We start from the raw sequence: 24504 nt of genomic DNA on the forward strand, positions 1-24504 counted from the left end.
AGGAGGAGCAGCTCACGACGACGCCCACTGAGCCCCCGATGCCGAGGGCCCCCCTCTGCCCAGCGGCCGCACCCTGAGAAAGACAAGCAGTGGGCACTGGCCAGCCAGCAGGCTTGCGAAGAGCCTTTATTTATCTAGCACAAAGTAGACGCTATCACAGTCTCTGACTCCTTACTAAAATAGTTCAGATCAATGCTTTTACCACACTATCAAAAAGTTCTATTTCTTTTTTTTCTCTCCCCCAAATCAAAGTGGTTCAACAGAAGGTAGAAATGGGCCCGGGGCTGCCCGGCTGCCAGTGCTGCCCAGAAGCGGGCAGGGGGCGGCTCTGTCCCCGGTCACAGTCGACAGAAACGAGCACAGGCTGCGGCCCGGGCAGGAACCAGCCGTTCCGCCCCTCAGAGCAGCACGCGCACCCCGCACCCCGGCCGAGTCAGCTCACGGCTTCCTGCCCTAGCTCGGTCCTCGGGAGACAAAAACTCAGTAGTATTTCATTTGCGCTCAAGTTTGCAAGGAAAAAAAGAATGAAAGGTCACTTTCTCCTCTTTAAACACTGATGTGTAGTTCGAAGTTTTGGATGAAAAGGTTGGAAACGGTTGAGCCGCTTCCAAGGCCCGCGGGGGACGCTGTCACAGTGGGAGTGAAGACAGGCCGGGGAAGGGACGGGCGCTGAGCAGGGGCGTCCAGCCTGCCGGCCATCGAAGTAGGGCCAGGCACAGGGCCTGCGCGGGCTGGAGGGACCGTCCCACCCGACTCCCTGGGGGCTGCAGGGGCCCGCGGGGCGCCCTCTGAGCTGAGGCAGGAGGCCAGGGAGCCCTTATTGCTTGCCTCTGGGCGGCCACGCCGCAGCCTCCACAGGCTGGGAGGGGAGGGGACGCCCTTTCCTGCAAGAGGCCCGGTGGGCGGCGCGGGGAAGCCCACCAGGCTCTCTGGGGAGACAGCATCCCCTCGAGGGCAGTGCCCAGGGGCGCCCGGCCCAGCAGGCGTGGAACAGAGTCACGGCCCTGCAGACAGCCTTGGACCGGAATGGAGGTGCTGAGCTCCTGGGGTGTCAGGGCGCAGAGTGGGGCGCCCCGCTGGGCCCCGGCCTCGCGCACTGAAGGGGTGACACACGGCCGCCCTACACTGCAGGCCTCTGCTCAGGACCGAGAGGGCATGGCCCACTGTGCCCAGAAGGCAGGACTCAGCTGAGCGTAAACCCAGGGTCCCACCCTGTGAGCACGGCTGAGCGCGAGGAAGCCCATACGGGCCGAGTGCAGGCTGGAGGTCACACGGCACGAGAAAGGCAGAGCCGGGCGGGCTCCTCGGAGGAGGCAGACCCCGTCACCCCGCCACAAGGCTCTGTCCACAGTGACGGCCGGGTGGGTCCCCCTCCAGGGACCAGACACCCCAGCACTTGCCGGCAGGTCGAGGGGACCCCGCAGGTGTAGGTGGGGCCGGTGGGCAGACTGGACCGCTTGCCCCGGCCCGTCCGTCTTCTGTACAGGTCACGGGAGAGGGACGCGCCCCGGGCCCGGGGCCTGGCGGGCACCAAGGGGCTACAAGGGGCCCTTGAACTGGTTCCCAGACAGGTGCTGCCGGATGGACGGCTTCGAACTGGCGGCGTCCCCCAGCTTCCTCCAGACCACCTGGGGGGATGGGACGGTGAGGGCAGGGCCCCTGTGCACACACACACCCCCACCCACCAGACCACGGGGGGGAGGGGGGGGGCAGGACAGTGAGGGGAGGCCCCGCACACCCCCCACCCACCAGACCACCAGGGGGCGACAGGACGGTGAGGGTGGGCCCCGCACCCCCCGCCCACCAGCCCCCACGGGCTCACGTTGCACATCTCGCGCACGATGGCCTTCTCCTTCTCGCTCAAGTCCTCCTCACACGGGTGCAGCTGCCGGTCCAGGTTCTCGTGCACCTCCAGCACCTGCGGCAGGGGCGGCTCAGAGGGGGGAACTCCACCCGCCCCGGCACCCCGGGACGGTGGGGGGCAGCGGGCTCCCGCCCGGGGCCACCGCCACCTGGAACAAACAGGCTGGGCAGGAGGAGCAGGGAGGAGGCGGCTGCATGGGGGGAGGTCAGTGAGGGTCGTGGGAACGCTGAGGGCTAGCCCCCTCTTGGGCTGCCCCGGACAGGAACCCGGGGTGCCGGGCAGGCGCATGCTGCCCCAGAGACCGCAGCCGCCAGGCCAGTGTCCAGCCCAGCCTGTGCCCGGCCCCGTGCGGGAAGACCTGCGCTTTCTTCTGTGGGTGCTCTGCAGGTGAACCCCGTTCCCACCGCCCAGCCCAAGGGACGGATGGGGCCCAGGGGGGGCAGGGGGGGCCAGGGGTCAGGGTGGGGGCTGGGCTGGGGGTCGGGGGCACTCACCTTCATGGCGTTCACAACAGCCTCGGGTTTCCGGCCCACTGAGCTGGCGGAAGGAGGCGAGGGCAGCTCGGAGACCCCATAGGCTGGGCCCTGGGGAGGAGCCTCAGGTCAGAGGGGCCGAGATGGGGGGGTGGAACCCTGGAAGGGGGCAGCCCCTCAGCCCCCACTCCTGCCCCTCGACCCTCCCCACGGGTCCCCGCGGGGTCTGCAGGGCCCCCAACTTCTCCCTCTGGGGCAGGGGTCGGGGGAGGCGGCTAGGCTTCTTCCCAGGGCAGGGTGAGGGGGACCGCGGGAGGTTTCTGCGGCGTTTGTGGGGCCCAGGGAAGACTCCCTGCGAGCCCGCAGTGGGCAGAGCTGGGCCCTGTCCCAGGCTCGTCTTAAACTCTCAACTCCCTAATCCCGTGGGCTCAGGCCAGCTGCAGGGACATCGAGGCCATCACCAGAGCTCCGGGACCCCAACCCCAGCCTGACCCTCCACAAACCCCACAGCCTCGGGCGGTTGTGTTGTCACCCCCCACAAACACACCCCCAGAGCCCTGGGCAAGCTGTGGAATAGTGTCAAGTGGGGTAGCCACTCCCAGAGAGAGGGGCCTGGGGCGAAGGCAGAAAAAGGAGGGCGCAACAGGAGGCAGGCTGCACTGCCCACGTGACCAGCAGGGGGCGAGAGCTGCCCAAGTCTGGCCCTGGGAGGCCTTGGCCTGGCACCTCTGTCCTCATCTACGGACTGAGCCTGCCCGGGGTGGGGGGCCACTCCAGTGAGACCTGGGCAGTGGCCAGGCAGGTCCACTGTGCAGCCCGCACACCCTGAAATGGGGAGTTGGGGGCAGGGTGTAGGCCTGCTTCCTACCTGCCCCCCCGTGAGTGTCCAGCCTCAGGGCTAGGCCACCCCAGCCCCACTGACCCTAAGATCAAGGTCAGGCTGTACGTGCCAAGACTCAGGGCTCGAGCCCTCTGCGTGCTCCCCAGAGCTGCAGACTCTGAGGTGCCAGGAGTGCTGGGGCACCCCCCCCCCCAACCACGTCTACGCGAGGCAGAGCCACGGAAACACCATGGACAGGGCGAGACCACGCTGGACACGCCCACACCCCGAAGGGGGCACGGGAGGTGCCAAGGGCCACATGAGCCACAAGAATGCCCATGTGGGGGCTGGAGTGATAGCACAGCGGGTAGGGCGTTTGCCTTGCACGCGGCAGACCCGGGTTCGATTCCCAGCATCCCATAGGGTCCCCCGAGCACTGCCAGGAGCTAATTCCTGAGTGCATGAGCCAGGAGTGACCCCTGTGCATCGCTGAGTGTGACCCAAAAAGAAAAAATAAAAACAAAGAATGCCCATGTGACACCCCCCCCCCCCCACGGCAGAAAGAAGATTCGTGGGGGCGTGGGTTCTAGGAGGAATGGCACGGGAAGTCCATGCTATGTGGGCACCCCACGCACACAGCGGCTCAACTCCTGACAGGACTCGGGAGACCATGCGGAGTGGGGAATGGGACCCAAACCCACTGCAGCCCGAGGAAACTTCTAGAAGAGCATCCAGGCACGTCGGAGCTCCCAAGGGCCCTCCTGCCCAATCACAGGCTCCCCTGGGCCCCCTGGAGGAGTGTCCAGCCTCGAGCCTGGAGCCCCCTGCATCTTGGTCACGTATAGCCTGACCTTGTTCTCAGGGTCCAGGGGGTTGGGGGTGGGGCGGCCTAGCCCCAGGGGTGGACACTCCTCCTCAGAAACACTCCACACTGCCCTGCCCCAACCCAGCCTCCCCTGCCTGGGCCCTGCGCCCTGCAGCTGGCCCCCAGCCCAGGCCACCCCCCGCGTGCCCGGTACAGTGTGAGCTGGGGGCAGCCCCCCCTTCCTGAACAGCTCCCCCACCCTCTGCCCATCCCAGGGGTCAGCTGCTGCAGGCTCCTGTTGTGGGGGGACAGTCCTTGCTGCACTGCACGGAGTGGACGCTCCACAGAGCAGGTGGACACAGGCATCCTTACCTCCTCCGTACCGGGGCCATGCCCGGGCACCCTCGCCTCCTGCCTTGGCTGCCACCCTCCCTGGACCTGGCAGCGGGTGGGCAGTGGGCAAGGTCCGGGTCCCGCTAGATCCGGGGCCCCCACGAGGGGCGGGGGTGGGGGGCACTCACGTTCTGCAGGGGGTCGGCATAGGGCTGCTGCAGGGCGGCGAGCTGGGACTCCGAGTGGTACAGGGAGAAGCCTTTCCGCAGCGTGCGGTACTCTCCGGGGCCAGCCTGCTGCGGGGGGGGCGGGGGTCAGCACCCAACAACCCAGCGGTCGCCCCCATACCTGTTGACCCCCCAAGTCCAGGCCAGGACCATGGACGCATCACTGCAGCTGTGTGAGGGGCCCATGTCGCAGGGGGATGCCCATGGGCGGCACCTCTCGGGACACGCCGCTCCGCTCACGGGCAGGGAGCCCCCAGCGTGGGCCCCAGGACACGGACCCCATGAGCGCAGAGCTGCTGGGAGGTGTGTGTGCGTGCATGTGTGCGTACGCGAGTGAATGAGTGAGTGACGTAGCAGCTCACACAGCCGGCCTGAGGGGGCTCCCCCAGATCTGGGGCCCAGTGACCAGAGGCTTCAGGGTCACGGCAGAGTGATGGCTTCGGGGGGGGGGGGTCTCTGCTGTCTGGCCCAAACACTTTCTCCTCTGCAAGAATCAAGGGGCGTGGCCGGGCCCATCAGGGGCCACATGGGCTGATCCCCTCAGCCCCCCTAGGCCCCGGGGCGCCCCATTTCAGCCCCTGCCCCTCGTCTCTGAGGTCTGCTCTCTGGGGCATGAACAGGAGCTTCCCTGCCCTAGGACGGGATCCCCCCGCAACCATGTCATGGCTTCAAAGGACCAAGCAGGAGCAGGAAGGGGGTGTGGGTTCCCTGTTCCCGGGTGGCTGCGGCACCCGGGGTCACCCAGGGGTTCTAATGGGCCCGTAACCTCACAACGAACCCCGACCAGCTGGAGCACGGGCACTGTAGGGTGAGTCATCCCAGGCGGGTCCCACCTGCTGGGTACACGTGGAGGCTCTGCAGGAGAGACGCCACCCGGGAACCCTCACCAGGACACCTGCCACCTGTCATGGCCCCAGGTCACCTCCAGCTCCATTCCAAGACCCCAAATTTCAAATCACTTCCCGTGTCTTTGTGACAGCTACAAAACTTTGCCTGGAGGGGGAAGGTTGCACCTCGCCTGAGCACAGACACCCTGACCAGCCCTGCCACGCCCCCCCTCAGGCACCCCGACCAGCCTTGCCGCATCCCCCACGGACACAGGTACACAGTGTACCACAGTGCACACGGATATGCACACAGGGCACATGGTTGCACACATGCACTGAGCAGTGCATGCACTCACAGAGGCATACACACACAGTTGCGCACATGCTCACAGTCACAACCATGCTCACTTGCGGTCATACATGTTCGCGTGCACGTACAGGCATGCACATGCAGTGCACAGGTGCTCACAGGCAGTCATGCTCACACACGCATGTACTGCACGTGTGCTCACACACAGGCACGCAGACACGTGCTCCCATGCACAGTTACAGTGCAAATGGACTCACGCCTACACAGGCATGTGCGCACACACGCACACTCCCCGTCCTCCCGGCCCCCCCAGGGCAGTGGGGCTGAGAGTCGCCTCGGAGGGGGGCTCTTGGGGCTCAGGGGAGCACCCAGACCCCCATCCTGAAACGGCCCAGCAACTGTGCACAAGAACCTCCCAGTAGGTGTCCAGGTAGGGGGGGATCCCCCTGCCCTCCCGCCTGACCCCCCACCAGTTCCGAGCCAGTGGGCTAGAGAAGCGGACTCCACTGACAGTGCCCGGAGCAACCCGTGAGGCTGAGGCCAGAGCCCACCCGGGACAGCCGCCCTTCAACCCTGCTGACAGCACTGCACCCGCCCTGCCCAGCCCCCAACTCGGGCCAGCGGTAGCTTCTGCACCTTGCTGCGGGGGCAGGGCCAGCTACCCGAGGGGCACCCCAAGAGCTGCCCCGCCTGGGGTCACTTCCTCCCAGGGCTCCAAAGATCCAAAGATCCAGGCAGGGGTGAGGTGTGCGTGTGTGTCCGTGTGCCCTTGCAGGAGTGAGGTGTGGTAACCAGGTGCCTATGCAGGAGCTATGCACGTGCAGGGGTGAGGCGTGGATGACTATGTGGCGTGCAGGGGTGAAGTACATCCTCTCAGGCCCCAGGGACAACCCCAGAGCCCTGCCCTCCCCCACAACTCCCTCCCCCTCCCCCGGGACCATAGACTCACATCCCTCATAGAACCCCAACCCAACCCTAAAGCTCACAACTGGCCTTGGGGGGAACAGGGACCCCAGTGAGAACCCATGCAGCGCTGTGGGGACTGCCCAACACACAGGGGTGAGGGGTGGGTGACTGTGTACCCCTGCAGGGGTGAGGAGTGGGGCACTGTGCACATGCAGGGGTGAGGAGTGGGGGGCTGTGTGCACATGCAGGGGTGAAGTGTGGGTGACTGGGCTCGGGAGCAGAGATCCATGCAGGGGTGAGGTGTGTGTGTCTATGTGCCCACGCAGAGGTGAGGTGTGGTAACCAGGTGCCTATGCAGGAGGGGTGAGGTGTGGATGACTATGTGGCATGCAGGGGGTGAGGTGTGTCTGTGCGGGAGTGAGGTGTGGGTGCCCGTGTGACATTGCAGGGGTGAGTTGTGTCTGTGCAGGGGTGAGGTGTGGCTGACCATGTACAGCGTTCCGGGCAGGGATCGGGGGAGTCATCGGGAAGCTGGGGTGGAGCCAAGGAGGGGGCTGACACTAGCCCTGGGGTGCCCGCCCCACCCCGCCCTACCCCACCCACCCGGCACTTACCTGTGGGAGGAGTTTGTCACCCTCCTTCGCTTTGGGCTCCAGCGGCCGCGCGTAGGAGGACGAAGGTTCTGGAAGGAGACGGAGTTGTGAGAGTTGTGCCCATTCTCGGGGGGGAAACTGAGGCTCCCACCCACCCACAGGAGCCAGCATGGGGCATCCCCTGCCAGTTCTTCCCATACCTTACCACAGCACCACCCCCAGAGTGCACGGGCCCATCCGGCACATGGGGGGGGTCCCCGATCACAGAGACCCCCACCTCTGAAGGCACCAGCCGCAACCCCCTTAGACGGTCCGGCCCAGGAGGGGGGAGCGGAGCAGACCCCTTGGGGCAGGGGTGAGGGGTGCAGCGGGAGGCTGGGCTGCTGGGGCCCTAACAGGAAGGGTGTCAGTCCCCGAAATAAAAGTTCTCGAGCAACAGGGGGCTCTCACCAGAACAGGGGGGCCTCGCCCTTCCCCTCCCCCTTCCTGCTCTTCAGCCAGCCTCGGGGGCTGTGGTCCCCCTCAAGGGGGGGAGCTGCTCCCCTCAGGATGAAGCTGGGAACCCCCAGGCACCCCAGGCCAGACCTGCTCCACCCACGGGGTGGCTTGCTCAGCGCACATGACCGGGGACAGAAAGAAGGGCTGGATGGGGCGGGGGCCCCCAGGGTCCACCATGCCGCCAGGAGCCCCGATGGTGCAGATGCCCGCAGTAGCCACATGACGAGGTGTGACGGGAAGGTCTCGGTTCATGCGGGTCCCCGGGGCAGGAGCGAGGGTACGGGCTGAGGCCTCTGTGGCTTGCCCAGGACAGACCGGCCTGTCCCCTGCCTGGACACGGGCACTGCGTGTGCGTGGAACCTGGCCAGGGGGGGGGGGCGGGCTGGTCACCCACAATGCTGATGTGCCCAGCTCACTGCCCACAGCCCGGGCCACCAGGACGGTAACATGAGGCCCAGACACTCCTGAGGGCAGGCGGGGGGTCCCATACTTGTCCAGGCTGTGCCCGAGCCATGGCCAAGGGGGACCCCTCTCCCCCCGACCCCTCTCCCCACAAAGACCCGACACATGGGGCTGGAGTGATAGCACAGCGGGTAGGGCGTTTGCCTTGCACGCGGCCAACCCGGGTTCGATTCCCAGCTTCCCATATGGTCCCCCGAGCACCGCCAGGAGTAATTCCTGAGTGCATGAGCCAGGAGTAACCCCACAGCCCTCCCTGACGATCTCTGCCCGGGGGAGACCAGGACCCCGCCTGGTCCCTCAGTCTGAACCCCCCCAGCCCCATGAAGGGGCACAGGGTCGCACGGAGGGTAAGGGGGTGTCGCCCTGGTCCCTCTTATCACCCAAAAGGACAGCAGGAGAGATTCCCACAGAAGCTCGATGAGTATCACACGCACCAGGCTCGGACCCCCTATCCTCACCTCCAACCACTGGGGGGGGTCTCCTGAATGACACAGTGGGGCCCCCAGGGGCCAGAGCGATCATACAGCGGGGAGGGCATCTGCTCGCACACCACTGACCCGGGTTCCACCCCGGGCATCCCCTCCGGTCCTCGGCACCGCCAGGAGTCACCCTGAGCACCTCCACGTGTGCCCCCCACTCCCTCCAAAAACGGGGGGTCCCCAAGACACAAACCCCCATGCTTTGGGGCACCCCCATTCCAATCTCAGGTGCAGGAGCCAGAAAGCAGCTCGGTGGCACCTGAGCCCACAGCAACGCCCGACCCCCGTTCGCTCGCAGGACTGCCAGGCCCCTCAGCTGCCGCCCCAAGAGGCCCCGGGTCCCCTGAGCACCTTCCGGCGAGTCCCCCTCCTGCCCTCAAGTGTGTGTGAGTGCCTCCGGCAGGGGCGGGGGGGTGGGGGGAAGAGAAGTTTCTGGTGTTCGCACCAGGACTTGGCCCCATTCAGATCTCTCCTGCTGGGAAAGGGGGTGGGGGGGTCCCGCCTTCATAGCAGACACCCCTGGAGGTCCCGGAAGTGCAGCCCCCCTCCCCCTCTAGTCCACGCAGGGACACGCGCCTGCCCAGCAGCCTTCCCACGGGGCTCGCGGGACTGCAGGTTCCTCACGTGGCTGACCCACATCAGGGCTCCAGGGACTGCGTCCTTCCGGAGTTCGCAGCCCAGACAAGGGTAATTAACTGAATTCCCGTCCCAGGGGCGGAGCCGTGCCAAGGGCCTCGGGGAGCAAGCCAGGCCTCATTTCCCAGCAGCTAGGGCGGGTGGGGGGGACCGTGCCAGGGCCTGGCTGGCCCAGGGGTCCCCTCAGGCCCAACTCTCCACCTCCGGGGGTGGAAGGGTTCCTGCCATCAGCCCTCGCTGCCCCCTCCCTGCAGACCCCCACCTTGGGAGCCAGGACCCGGGATTGGACAAGATCTCGGGGCCCGCAGGGCTCAAAGACCTGGCCCCGCTGGGCACTGCCCGGGCACCCTGCCCTCCAGAGGGCGGGTCTGGGGGTGCCCCCTTAGCCGCACACACCATCCAGGGCTGGGACACCGCGGTGGGGGGGGACGGGGGCTCAGCTCGCCAACCGCTGCCCTCCCGGGCTTCCAGGCTTCAGAGCTTCTGGAGAAACCCCAGGGGGACGGCTGCCCCCACCTGCTCGTGCCCAGCCCGGGGCGGCCCATTTCCCGACACCCCGGCCTCTGGAGCTCCCCCTCCCCGGCTCTAGAATCTGTCTGTGGGGCTCCCCCCGCCCACCCACCTCTGCGTATCTGCCAGCAGGGACTGTGGGAGCCCCAGGCAACCCAGGGCTGGACGGGTCACTGGAAGCCAGCAGGAACCGGGGGGACCCCCACTTGGGGAGAGCAGGGCACAGGGGGCGGGCATGGGGAGCACTGCTGGGGGATCCTCGGGGACCCGGACGCACCTCTGGACAGTGGGCTGCAGGAGCGCATAGGGCAGGGGCGGGGACGGGCGGGTGGCAGGGCTGGCGGGCCGTCTTTAGTCTTTAAGGAAGCTCGTCGGGGCAGGGCCGGGTGAGGTCAGTGTTTGGTCGCCAGGGCACAAACGGGCGGGCCGGCTGTTGCCACAGGGAGGGGGTGGGCAGGGCGGGGTGCTGGGAGCCTCCCACAGGTGACAGGGCATGACCGGGCCGGAACTGCCCAGAGCCTGTCTGGGGGCTTGGCAGAGGCCGGCCCAGGGGTGGGTAGGGGCGGGGACACGCGGAGTCACAGGAGGCAGCGCCGACAGCACCCACAGCTGCCTTGAGAGCCCATCCCGGCCCAGGGCTGTACCCACACAGTGGCATGGGGGTGGACGGAGACAGTTGGGGACAAAACTGGGTCTTCATGAGCATATGAGGCCGTGAGCTCTCCCGGGAGCACGGGCACCCTGACACGGCACCAGGGACACGGCACCAGTGACAAGGGCACCCCAACACAGCACCAGGGACACAAGCACCCTGACACGGAACCAGGAACACGGGCACCCTGACACAGATGAGGATTACAGCACACCCTGACACGGTGGACGAGCACCAGCGTGGCCGAGTGCCTGGCCTTGAGGAAATCAGGACCCACAGACCCCAGCACCGAGGGCGACTCTGCACAGGGCCGGGCACTGGCCAGGAAACCACCCCCACACACACACCTGGCTTGACACCACAGGACCCCAGGATGGTTGCACGGTTCTTAGCGTCGCTGGGGAAGGAACGCAGGGCGGACCTGAGGTTCACACGACGGGCAGGAGGGTCAGAAACGGCGTCTGGCGCCCAGGGGAGAAGCCAGACCCGCCTCAAGTGCCAGCTCAAACCCACAGCGTCACCAAGGCCCAGGCAGGGGGGGAGGGGAGTGCTAACTCTGCCCCTCTTCTTCTCCTCTGAAGCTCCTCTAACAAAGGGGGTCCTTGCAACTGGAGCCCAGGAATGAGGGACTGGCGGGACAGGACAGCGTGGAGGGCACTGGCCGTGGACACGCACAGCCGACCCAGGTCCCATCCCCGGCATCACATGGCCCCAAGTCCTGCCAGGAGTGACCCAGGAGGAAGCCCTGAGTGCTGCCGGGTGTGGTCCACAAGCAGAACAAGTGGACGGCATCTGCGTGTCCCCCTGAGTGCCCACCTGCCGACACCCCCACAGGCTGCCCTCTTGACCTGGGCAAGAGCAAGGGTCGCCCCCACACCTGCGGGGCACTCAGAGCCTGGGTTTGACCTCAAGGGGACAGGGCAGGCTGGGAGATCCACGAGGACCCCAGGGCCTCGGGTCCCAGCATGTGATGGAGGTGACCACAGGGCAAGGTCACCTTAAATCATAGGGACCTCGGGGTTATTCAGGGTCCTCGCCACACCCATGGTTGGGCCAATGTGCCCCAGTCACCCCCAGACTCGGGGCAGCTGTCAGAGCCAGGCTATGGAGAGGGGCGGATGGCCCTGGACGCAGAGGTCACTGCAGGAGGCTGCCCAGGAGGGGCGGGCATCCCTGGGGCCCCAGAGGTAGCTCTGGGAAAGGTCACACAGGAGCTGAGAACACGGCCGGCCTGCGGGCCACCGTCACCCCCAAAGCACCACAGGCTTGGACCTACAGGGGCGGGGCTTGGACCTACAAGGTGGGGCTTGGACCTCTAGGGGAGGGGCTTGGACGTACAGGGGTGGGGTTTGGACCTACTGGGGTAGGGCTTGGACCCAGAGGGGCGGGGCTTGGACCTAAGGGGCGGGACTTGGACCTACATGGGTGGGGCTTAAACCTAGAAGGGTGGGACCTGGCACTATGGGGGCGGGGCTTCGACCTAAAGGGGCGGGACTTGGAACTACAGGGATGGGGCTTGGACCTACAGGGGTGGAGGCCTCCAGGTGCCAAGCCATGCCCCAGCTTGTGACCTTCCCCAACCCCTAGCCCACCTGCTGCAGCCCCAGGGGTATCCTGACCCTGTAGCAGGGCCAGAGAGCTGACAGCTGACCTCCAAGGGGTCCAGGACCAGCAGCTGTGTGCCGGCTAGAGGGCATTGTGGGGCCCCAGCAGGGTCCACTCACGTCTTATCTGTGGGCTGGACCCCTGAGCTCTGCACTATAAATGGACAAAGAGGGACAAGGAAGCGGCCCAGGGCGCATGGCCTGACCCCTCAGCCCTCTGCCTCCCACCAGCCCTGACCCCTGCTCCAGCCCTACACCTGCCCTGACTGTCCCCAAGATGCACCCATGGACCCCATGATGTCATTCCCTACCAGCCACACCACGAGGAGGCCCGTTTCCACTCAGGGGATGGGCACCGTCACTGTGTTTGGGTGGGGGTCTCCAGGAGACCCTGTCTGGTAACTTGCACACAAGGCACCCCCAAGTCCCTGGCCCACTCTCCTTCCCCATGGTGCTAAGACCATGGCAGGCTTGTGGGGCCTCACAGACGGCCTCTGGTCAATAGCTCCCCCCGAACCCTGTCTGCCTGAACCCCACAGCTGTGAGAAGGGCCCTGGCAGCCTTGGCCCTGGGGGAGGGTGGCTCGGAGAAGGGGACGAGGAGCTGTTCCCCAGCCTCGGAAATCCAGAGAGCCCCGACACACCAGCGGCCCCACACCCCAGCCTCCTGGATCCCAGGTGGGGTTCGAGAGCCTGCAAGGCCCATACCCAGGAGAGGGGCACCCACAGGCGGCACCAGGAAGCTGTGTCCAGCCAAAGCACCCCAGGTCAAGCTTGCCCCAGCGGCCACTGTGGGAACAGGCCAACCAAAGTAGAGATTCTGTATTTGTGCCCGGGCTGGTCACTCGGGTGGCCAAATCACACCCACCACCTGGCAGAGCAGCCTGGCCCCTGGCCCCTGAGTCCCTCTCTCTGAGTGGTCAGGCTAGCCACAGTCTCCCCAGTAGGACCGCGTGGGGTCCTAGCACCCACGATTACCAGGCACCACCCCTGACCAGCTGTCCCCCACAGGGACGAGGCCCAGAGCTCAGGCAGTCAGGGCAAGGAGGAGCCAGGGTCCCACAGATGTGAGGAGCACCCAAGGGGGCTGACTCTCGGCCTCGGCCTGAGTCCAGCCCACTCATCCTCAGTGGGTCACTCTCACGGGCCACAGATGGGGTCAGATGCTGCCAGAGCACCGAGGGCACCAACGGCCTGGTCACACCAGCCCTGCCCAGGGACCGACCAGGGCCAGGCTCCAGCGGGGGTCACGGGGCAGGAGACGGCAGTGAGTTGAGGAGAGAACCCCGGGGCCCTGGCACCAGGAGGCTCGAGGCTGAGGGCAGAGGGCAGGAGCTCAGGGTGCCCACATGAGGCTGGGGGGGGGGGTCTTCTGGTCCCTGAGCCGCCACTTCCTGCGGGGCCCCAGTGAGCCCCAATTAGCTTCAAATTAGCTTCACTTTCCCTCTAGTTATCCGGGGAGAGGCTCTGAGCCATGCTAGGGCAGTGGGGAGCCCAGGGGACCCCCATGCCAAGCCTGCCCTCTTGCCCATGAGCTGTGAGACCCAAGGAACCCCACCACTGGCACCCCCAGCACCAAGTCTGCCCAGCCCAGGGCCCGCCCCAGGCCTGCTGGGGACACACATGCGGCACCCCCAGTCCCTTCGAGGGGTCACCTTCCACAGGATCCAAACGGGATCTGGGTCAAGAAGGCCTGTAGTGGGGCTGGAGCGATAGCACAGCGGGTAGGGCATCTGCCTTGCAGGCGGCCAACCCGGGTTCAATTCCCAGCATCCCATATGGTCCCCCGAGCATGGCCAGGAGCAATTCCTGACTGCAGAGCCAGGAGGAACCCCTGAGTATCACCGGGTGTGACCCAAAAAGCAAAATAAAAAAAAGAAGGCCTGGAGCACCAGGCTGGCCTTAGGCTGCCACGGACCTTAGCTGCTGCCCTGCAGTCTCTGCCTACACCTGCGCTGGGCACTCCTCTCACCTACACAGACCCGCACCCAGATGTTGAGTGGGGCTTGGTGCTTCTCCATCACATGATTGTGGGTGGCTCCCATGGACAGGCAACGTGGCCTCACCAGACCTGCAGCCGAAACCCTGGCCACACGGGGACAGGACCCCAGCCCACCGGGGTCTCAGGTGCAGGAGGGCAGGGCTGCACCCCCACCACGTGCACCCGCAAACACTCCAGGAAGGAGCCAGAGGAACGGGGGTGGGGGAGTTAGGTCTGTCTGCACCCCCCACCTCCACTCACACACAGACATGCTCACATGTGTGATACACACATCTCCCCACACCTGTGCGCACCCTTCCCACAGGAGCACATGCCCGGCTGTGCGCTCGAGTGTACACGCCCACCTCTGGACACGTGCACCTTCACGTGTGTCCGTGCCCATTTCCCCCAACATGGGCACAGGCAAACACGTGCATGCATGCCGGGATATACACGCCTGGACAGTCCACCATTCCCGCTGGGCACACGCGGACATGCGCGCCCCAACGCGCACTGTGAACATACACAGCTGTGAGTACACACGTGCGTGTCCTCCTCTACATCCATGTGGACCCAGGCATGCACAGCTTGCAAACATTCACAACACTCACACACACGCACTCGGACCCACACACAGCCACCTGCAGCACACACACTGCACACAGGTCACACACTGCACACCAGGTCACACACCACACACGCTGCACATTGAGTGACACACTGCACACTGGGTCACACACCACACATGGGTCACACATCACTCACCAGGTCACACACCGCACACGGGTCACACACCACACACCGGGTCACACACCGCACACTGTGTTACACACACACGCTGTACACTGGGTGACACACCGCACACTGGGTCACACACCACACACGGGTCACACACTACACACTGGGCCACACACTAGGCCACACACTGCACACCGGGTCACAAACCACACACTGGGTTACACACACACACACTGCACACTGGGTGACACACTGCACACCGGGTCACACACCACACATCGGTCACACGTCACACACGGGTCACACACTACACACGGGTCACATATCACATACCGGGTCACACACCGCACACAGGTCACACACCACACATGGGTCACACACCACACACCAGGTCACACACTGCACACTGGGGTACACACACGCTGCACATCGGGTGACACACCGCACACTGGGTCACACATCACACACGGGTCACACATCACACACAGGTCACACACCACACACGGGTCACACCACACATGGGTCACACATCACACCCGATCACACATCACACACCGGGTCACGCATCACACACCGGGTCACGCATCACACACCGGGTCACACATCACACACCGGGTCACGCATCACACACCGGGTCACACATCACACACCGGGTCACACATCACACACCGGGTCACATACCGCACACGGGTCACACACCACACATGGGTCACACACACCACACCACCGCACACTGCACAACTCACATGCCCCCCCCCCCCGGGAAATCAGGTTGCACCGGGCAGTGTCCAGGGTCATTTATTTTAATCATTAAAACAGCAGCCACTTAGTCTCAGGCGTCCCTAACGCCACTTAATCACCTCGGCCATCACGCCGCCCGCGCCCCTGAGCACGGCCACCCATCAGCCGGGGCAGCAGCGCCCACGGACTCCCAATGAAGCCGCCGCGAGCACGCCCAGGTCAGCCCCTGCGGCCGCGGCCACGCTCTGGCCGCACTGTCCCCTTTGTGTGGCCACAAATATGCCACCAGATGGCACGGCGAGGCCAGCAACCGCCCCGGGCCCCAGCGGGCGGGCAGGAAACCAGGAACTGTCCGAGCTGCCTCCAGCCCTCGCTTCCTGGCCCTGGCACGGGGCTGGAGCCTGACCGGGACATCGGGGCACCAGGGACAAACACTGCCCCGGGCGCTCAGCGCCTGCAAGGCCCAGAGCCAAGGTGGGTGCGGGGCGCCAGGCGCTGCCAGCAAGTCTAAATCACCGCCGGCCTCTCTATGGGCAAGGGCACTGTGCTGGCACACGCCAGGGTGGGTGCCGCTGGCTGGTGGGGTCCAGCATCCCTGAGGGTGGCGCTTGGACTGTGTTCAGACACCCCCAGCACCCACCAGGGCGGCTGGCACAGGTGCCCGTGTACCTGGCAGAGCCCAGCTACTGTCTGAGGGCCAGTGAGCACCTGCCGCCCACAAGCAGACCAGAAACGCTCCCGGATGCTGGAGCGTGGGAAGAGCCACGGCACCCACCTGAGGCCACGTCCCACCTGGCTGGGCGGGAGGGGGCCGGGGCTCAGCAGAACTAGTGGGAGCTTTGCTGAGGTCACCTCCTCCATGGAGCCCTCGGGGATGGACCCCTGGGGACGCGATCAGGGGGTGAAGGATGGGGGAAGGACGGGGACAGGGTGCCGTCCAAGCCCGCAGCCGTGCGGCCACAAGAGGCGGACGCAAGTCACTACACGGCTGCCCGGGGCCGAGCCAAGGTGCCCGCTCAGAAGACGCAGAGCCATTGCGGGTGGTGCTGTGGGTCCCTGTGGCCCCGCTCGGCCCTCGGATGAGAAGGCAGAGTTAGGGTCCTTGGTTCCCCTCACCGCTGCCCAGCTCAGCGCTGCGAGGGCCCATCAGTAAGGCACCCCCCAACCCCCCTGAGGCTCTGTGGCTCCCCCCCAAGGCTTGAAGCAGCCTACCGGGAGCTCACGTCCCCGGCCAGCCTCTCCCTCCACAAAGGCACCAGAACCGGCCGCCACAGACACTCTGCCTGGCACGGAGCAGCTCCCTGCCAAGTGAGGCCCACAGCGTGCGAAGGGGTCACGGGGGAGGGTGGGCATGGAACACAAGCTCAGTCCCCAAGAAGCCAGCACCAGCTGTGGCTCCCACAGGCAGAGGGTGGGGGTCGGCTCCGAGGCGCCCTCCGCATTCCTGGGGCCGCCGGGAGCGGCCGGTGCAGCTCACCAGAGCCGGCAGGAAGGGCTGTGCCTGGCACCGGGGACCACCCAGCACTGGGGGAGAGGCTCGGACGCCCCACCCTGCCAGAACACAGCAGACGGCTCTGGGTCCCCTCCCCTTCCTCCTGGGGGCGGGGGATGGGGGTTGACCATCTCCCCTGGGTCACAGCCCCCCCCACCAAGCCACACAGAGCATGCTCGGGAGATGAGGACAGGGGGGATGGGGTGGATCTCCTGGCCTGGCACCTTCCAGCACCTCATAACCCCGGGCCGGGGAGGGAGGGGCCTGTGGGAGTCACCCCTGCACCTCCCAGAGACCCCAGACCGCGGGGCAGGGGAGCTGGCACAGGGCAGCCCCAGGTTCGAACCCCGGCACCACCAGGAGTGACTCCTGAGGTCGCCAGGTGTGATCCCAGAACTAAGGAAGAAGCGGAACAGAGCTGTCCAGTAGGGCGGCGGCCCTGAACCTCTGGGGGCCAAGAGATGCGCCCCATAAAGCCCCCAACCAGGGTAGAACATGCGCCCCATGGGAGGGCAGGGCGGGGTGCCCAAGGGGACAGGGAGGTGGGCGGCTGTGCGTGGCCTTCACCCTGTCCTCACAGCCCCAAGCCCCAGGTGAGCCGTGGGCCCAGGGGACACAGTGACCCCCAGCCCTGCTTCCCCTCACTGCGACCGAGACAGAACGGCCCCCATGGGGCTTCCGGCATCAGGCGCCCAGGGTGGGCGTGTTCCTGCGTGTGAGCGCACTCTGTGCGTATGTCCGTGTGTGTGCGTGTGTGTGTGTGTGTGTGTGTGTGTGTGTGTGTGTGTGTGTACGTGTGTGCATAAGCATATGTGCCTGCTCCCGCCCCGCCACTGCCTGGTTTCCGTGTCACCTCCCACACGCCCGTCCTCGGGGAGACCAGCCATCTCAGAAGTCGGAGGGGCCCATGGCACCAGCCTGAATCACAGAGGGGGAAACTGAGGCTCGGGGGAGGCTGACCCTTCCCCCACACAGTGGATTCAGGGCTGACCATCACTCACCCTCGGGACAGTGAGCAGGTGCGGGCCCCGATGCCCACGGAGGCCAGTGCCCTTCCCTCTGTCCTGTGCAGTGGACAGAGCCCAAGGTGCTCAGCACAGCCCCTCCCCTTCCGAAGCCCCAGCACGGCCTATGTGTGTGCGTGTGTGTGCGTGTATGTGCATGTGTGGGCATGTGTGTACATGTGTGTGTATGTGTGTGTGCATGTGTGTGATGTGTGTGCATGTGTGTGCATGTTTGCGTGCATATGTGTAATGTGTGTGCATGTGTGTGCATGCAAGTGTGCATGTGTGTGATGTGTGTGCGTGTGTTTGCATGCATGTGTGTAATGTGTGTGTGCATGTGTGTATGTACGTGTGCGCGCGCAAGTGTGCATGTGTGCATGTGTGTGATGTGCGTGCATGTCTCTGCCTGCCTGTGCCTGTGTCTTCATGTGTGCGTGTGCCTCTGTGTGTATGTGCAATCGATGTCCAAGTGAGTCTGTGTGTGTGTGTCTGTGTGTGCGTGCACCCTGGGGCCCACACAGTCCCTCCGACAGCCACTCTCGACGTGGATGAGGACAGACGGGGAGGCTGGACCCCCTGCCAGCTGCGGGTGCGGGCAGGAGCCAGTGGGCAGCCCCACAGGTGGGTGGAATTCTGGAGTCTCCATTCCCGGGTGCAGGGGAAGGGGAAGGCCCAGACCCAGCGGGGGAGGGGCTCCCAGAACAAAAACAAACCAGTCAGGTGCGGACAGCAGGACCAGGGCCCAGAAACCCAGCAGAAGCAAGGTGGGGGGGATGGGCAGGATTCCAGGGGCCTGGGGGTCAGGTGGCTGCAGGAAGGGGCGGTGCAGGGGTGCAGAGGGGCCCACCAGCACCCCTTCTCTGGGAAGGGAATCAGAGTCTTCCTTCCGGGCCCCCGCACCCGGGCTGACACTCTGGGCGCAGGGGCGGGCTCCCAACTGCTCACTGCAGCACCAGGACCAGTAGGGGGGCTGGGACTGTCCCCTCTGGGAGGACGCAGGAAGTACCCCCCCTCAGAGGACAGGCTGGCAGGAAAGTGCCAAGGCACTGGGGGCAGGGGGGGAGGCAGGGAGGGTGGCCCTTCCCCACTAGCTCCCAGGGCCCAGGCAGCAGAGCCAGCACCAAGCTCACGTGGGAAGCCGGTGGCACCCGTGTCCCTGTTAAAACCAAAACCGCAGGGCTGGACAGGCCCAGGTGACCACACACAGATGGCCACACTGCCCGCCCCAAGACAGATAGGGCATCCCCGGGTGCCCACCGTGGCCTCAAAGGAGGGGGACAGGAGCCGGGTCGTGGGGTACCTGGCGGCTGGCACCAGGCCTGGTGGACACGCAGCTCTCTGGCCACAGGGACAGGGCAATCCTCTGTGGCTGCCTCCAGGGGCTCCCGGGAAACCCCATACTGTCCACCCTCTGCGGCATCCCCCACACCTGCCTCACCTGTCCGAGAGACCCACCGACTGCAGCCCGACCCAGCCCTGGAAGTCTCCAGAAGTCTCTAGAAGCCTCTGGAAGTCAATGGGGAACAAAGGGGGATCCCTATGAGCCAGTGGGCCCGGAGAAAGGGAAGGTGAGCTCCTGCACCCACATCCGTCTGGGTGCCCCCTCTAGCTGGAGGGGGGGTTGGGACGGGTCACAGCCCTGCCTGGGAATTACGCCAAGACAGGGGGAGGGACGGTCACACCCCCTTCAAATATGAATTGTTTTTTCCAGAAATAACACTCCAGTCCCAGGGCTGAAGCACGAGCCATCCATCCCCTGACCCCACCCCCGCACCCCCTCCCCCGCAGGCCCAATCTGCAGGGGACCCCAGAGTGAGCAGTGACACCTGCCCAGCAGGTCGGAGCAATGACAGTGGCCACCGCAGCCTCTGCCCGCCCCCAGGCCGGGGCACCCACACCCCCAAGAGTGTGGTCAGGCCCCACCATCTCAGCCCGTTAATGAGGACGCCGCAGCAGCGTGGCCGCGGCCACTGGGCTCCCTGCCCGGAGGTGGCCCAAGGCCAGCTCCCCTCAAGGCCTGTCTGGGTGTCTACTGGGGGCAGGGCACAGAGTTGCCCTGCCTCTGCGGCGGGGGGGGGGGCGGGGGGGGCGGCACCACCTGGGGGAGCCCCTGAGGGTCCCCCAAGTCTCTATCTCAGAGGGGACGGTGCCTTCCAGGAACTCGGCCCAGGCCTGACCCAAGGAAGGGGGGACTCGTGCAGGGCCAGACCCTCGCCAAACACCAAGGAGAGGAAGGCAGAAGAACATTCCATCAGGGGCTGCAGGCAGAAACGTGGAAGGACAGAGCGTCTCAGACACGGCTTGACAGCAAGCAGAATGCCCCCAGGAGAGGAGGGAGGGACAGTGGGAAACGGGGCAGTGAGGGACAGCAGGACACAGAGGAGACAGCAGGACAGGGGGCAGTAAGGGACGACAGGGCAGTGGGGGACAGTGGGACACGGGAGTGAGGGGACAGGCATGGCCCAGCGGGGCGCACACTGTCTGCACAGCATCTGGCAATGAAGTCAGACCGTGAAACTTCTGGAATGTGAGAACTGCCGGCAGAAAGGAGTCCGGGTCTGACCACCAGACCCCTCCAACGTGGTCCCAGGATCTTGAGCCTGTGGCTGCGGGTCCCTGCAGAGTCAGGGGCAGGGCAGGGCGGGAGAATGTTCTAGCTCTGAGCTGGAGGCCGTGACCCTGCAGGTAGGGAGGTCAGCGGGGGAGGGGGGCGGGGGGGCAGGAAGAGGGGCCCCAGGACCAGTCAGACAGAGGGTGGACACCACAGCCGGGGACGGTGCTGAAAACCCAGCATGGGCTCTGGAATCTGACCCGAGCTCAGCCTCATGCCCAGTCTGGCCGGACACAGCGCAGGGCAGCAGGCAGAGGCCAAGGGAGCTGGGTCAGCCTGGAGTCCTGCAAGTTACCAGCACTCACCACACTCACTGGCACTCACCAGCACTCACCGATACCCACCGGAGCTTACCAACACTCACCCACACTCACCAGCACTCACCAGCACTCACCGGAACTCACCCCACTCACCAGCGTTCCACCAACTACACCAAAACTCCACCAACACCCCACAAACTACTCCACCAACCACTACAGCCTCTCACCAACTACCCCAGCACCTACTCCCGCAAAATTCCAACACTCCTGCAACACACGACATCACCCGTTACATGCTCACCGCCACCAAGCGCCCTACCAAACCACCCCAACACCCCAGAGCAGCTCCAACACCGGCCCGACCCCAGCCCACACTCCCACCTCGACACCCCGCCGACCGGCCCAACACCCCACCAATGACAACTGTACCACGGGCTCTTCCAGCACTCAGACAACGCCCACACTCTACTCACAAACACCCGCCCTTCCAACGGGGCCAACACCAATCCCCCCAGCTCAGTCCCCCCAACACGCAAGGACAGCAGCCCTGGGACGGGGGGGGGGGGGGGGGGGGGGGGGGGGGGGCTGGAATTAAATTCCAGATTTCCAGATCAGAGCTGCCAGTCAGACCCAGACCCGGGGCCAGCAGGGGGCAGCTCACTCCTCCCCACCCAGGCTGCCCGCCCCCACAGGCTGAGACCCAATGACCCCCACCGCGTCCTCGTCAGCCAACAACGGACCTTTGTTCCCGCCATTGTCTGCGATTCTCTCTCGGATTGGATTCTCTGGCCCGCCAGCAGCCCAAGCAGGCTACCCAGCGGCTTTTCTTAATGGGCCCAGAAGGTCCAGCGCCAGCCGCCAGCCGCCAGCAGGGGAGGGGTTGGGGGCTGGCCTTGAAGCCAGCGCGGGCCTTTTGGGACTTTTCTGAGGAACGCTGCAGGGGGCAGGCGGGCCGGTCAGTAAGGGCAGGTCAGCAGCCAGCAGCAAAACGCAGGGCCTTTGTGGGGACTGGCCCGGCCCAGCCTCTGCACGGGCTGCCAAGTGGCCAGAGCCAGGCAGCGCGAGGGACCCAGCCCCCCAACCCGCCACGCCCTCCCCTACACTCCTGCGGGGCCCTGGATGGTCCTGTGACCGCTAAAGCTGCTCCCCTCCCCCACAGGGGTCTCCTGCTGCCCACCCGCCTTCAGAACACCCCCTCAAGAGCTGCATCACCCCAGAAGCAGGCCCGGGGGCTCAGGACAGAACCAGCAAAGAAACCCCCTGAGCCCGTTCAACGAGTGGGCAAACGCGCCCTGCAAGCCAGAGGGGCACCACCTGGCGGGAGGGGTGCTTCTGTTGCCTGGTCTGTTTGGGGGGGGTCCCACACAGCGGTGCTCAGGGCTGACTCCTGGCTCCGTGCTCAGGGATCACTCCTGGCGGGGGTTCTGGGGACCCAGTGGGGCGCTGGGGTTAGAACCCAAGTTCCTTGCCTGCCAGGCCAACACTTCCCGGCCCTGGAGGTGCTTTCGAAAAGGGTCACCCTCCCGGAGTTGTGACTCCCCGCTCCCCCAGTAACGCCGCGAAGTGAGGCCCCAAAAACCAAAATAATTAAATTTCTGTTTTTCTTTTTGGGTCACACCCGGCGTTGCACAGGAGTTACTCCTGGCTCATGCACTCAGGAATTACTCCTGGCAGTGCTCGGGGGACCATACGGGATGCTGGGAATCGAACCCAGGTCGGCCGCATGCGAGGCAAACGCCCTCCCCGCTGTACTATCGCTCCAGTCCCTAAAATAATTAATTTTAAATTTAAAAAAAAGAAAATGAAGGGGACTTCATTTCTACACACAAAGCCTGGGCATTGTGACGTGGCCGAACCCTGAGGCTGGGACCAAAGATGGGCAGAACTCCCCCCCCCCCCCCACACACACACACACACACGCGCGCGCGTCTCCTGCCTGGAGAAGCTTCTAGAACAGGAAGAGGCTGAGGCAGAGGATCAGCCATGGGGGCTCAGGGCCAGGGGAACGAGGAGCCGCTACGCCAGGGTGTGACAGGCGTGGGCAGGGGGACTGGAGGGGTCCAATCTGTGCAGGTGCCATTCGGTCACCTGTCTGCCCATGGCCAAGTGGGTGTCACGTACGTGACCTTCAGGACTCTGAGCAGTGGCGCCAAGCTGGCACGTGAGCTCTGCATGGCCGGGTTCATGGCCCGTCACCCAGAGCACCTGATGGGAGCAACGACAAGCACCAAGCCGGTGGGCCCCAAACACACAGCATTTTACAGGCCTTAAGTGAAAGAGGGTCACTCGGGGCTGCCTGCGGGGACGGAAGCCACAGGGACAGCAACAAGGACCCTCTGGCCGGCCCTGGTGAGAGGGAGTGACTCTGGCAGGGACCCCCCCCTGCCCCGCCCCCACAGGAAGGGGCAGCAGTGGCGGGCACAGGTTTATGGGGACTCAGTGCCAACTGGCTGCCGTCCCAGTGTCCAAGGACCCGCCCCGAGAATCTCATAAAGCTCCATGCACGCAGCCCTGGGGTCTGCAGCACCACTGCAGCATATCCGTGTCTCAGCCATGCGCACACCCAGCACTACATGTGCACCCATGTCACTGCATGCACATCACTGCATACACACCCACTGCATGCATGCCCACGTCACTGCATGCATGCTCGTCACTGCCATGCATACACCCAGCACTGCCACGTACGCCCACGTCACTACATGTGCACACCCAGCACTGCATGCACACCCACGTCACTGCCATGCACACCCACATCACTGCCATGTACACCCAGGTCACTGCATGCACATCCACATCACGGCCATGCACACCCATGTCACTGCATGCACACTCACATCACTGCCATGCACACCCGTGTCACTGCATGCACATCCACATCATGGCCATGCACACCCATGTCACTGCATGCACACCCACTGCCTGCACACCCGCATCTCTGCTTACATGCCCACGTCACAGGTGTGCATGCTCACGTCACTGCATACACACCCACGTCACTGCATAGATGCACGTCCACCTGGCTGTGCTGCTTTGGCCACATGCCCAGGAGTGGGCCGGGGCCATGGCAGCAGCGTCCCTGCGTCCCTTGTCCCCACCACAAGTTTAACAGCGGGTGCGTGTTTCCGCTCCCTAGTCAGAGCAGGCACCGCGGGGCTGGCACGCTGCGTCCATCCCACTTCCTCCGGGAGCCGCTGCTCTGCACGGGGGTGGGGTGGGGGGGGGGGGCCGGGGCGGCGCTGGGTCTGGACCTGGCGGTGTGGCGGGAAGGGCTGCGGGCTGTGTCCCCGCTGAAGGCGAGGGCAGGTGTCAGTGGAGAGTGGCTCCCCTGCCCCACCCAGCTCCTGCCAGGGACCCCCTGGATGAGCAAGGGGGTGGCTGATGGGAGAGACCCGGCATCGGCCCCCCAAAGGCAGGCGCAGCTTGTGGGGGCAAAGCGCACTGGACCCTAGAACATGGGGCCACTGGGGAAGGGGGACCCTCCTGGCACGGAGGCAGAGCGTCCTCCCGGGCACAATGCACTGTGACCTTCCTGAAGGGCCCCCTCTCTTGCACTGCCACAGTCCCCCCTCCCTTCCAGCACCTTCTTCCCCTGCCCCCGCCCTCCTCCCAAGGCCCGGGCTTCAGAGCCTGATGCTGACAGGCACGGGGATAAGGCCCTGGTCGTACACAAGCCGAC

The 24504-nt window shown here is 65.3% G+C and overlaps 1 protein-coding gene across 1 annotated transcript in view; it reads right to left on the reverse strand.

Moving 5' to 3' along the window:
• Window positions 1-94: 94 nt before the first annotated feature.
• Window positions 95-24504, reverse strand: part of CCDC85C (coiled-coil domain containing 85C) — a 36938-nt gene continuing 12528 nt past the window's right edge. Inside the window, exons 2-6 of the mRNA XM_056135497.1 lie at window positions 7180-7247; window positions 4484-4591; window positions 2359-2448; window positions 1823-1918; window positions 95-1628 (exon numbers count right to left, since the gene is read on the reverse strand). Of these exons, the coding sequence (XP_055991472.1) occupies window positions 1539-1628; window positions 1823-1918; window positions 2359-2448; window positions 4484-4591; window positions 7180-7247 (452 nt within the window). The 3' untranslated portion in view covers window positions 95-1538. The remainder of the gene's footprint in view (window positions 1629-1822; window positions 1919-2358; window positions 2449-4483; window positions 4592-7179; window positions 7248-24504) is intronic.

Source organism: Sorex fumeus, unplaced genomic scaffold (assembly GCF_029834395.1).
Source record: "Sorex fumeus unplaced genomic scaffold, SorFum_2.1 ptg000120l, whole genome shotgun sequence".
Classification (NCBI taxonomy): domain Eukaryota; kingdom Metazoa; phylum Chordata; class Mammalia; order Eulipotyphla; family Soricidae; genus Sorex; species Sorex fumeus.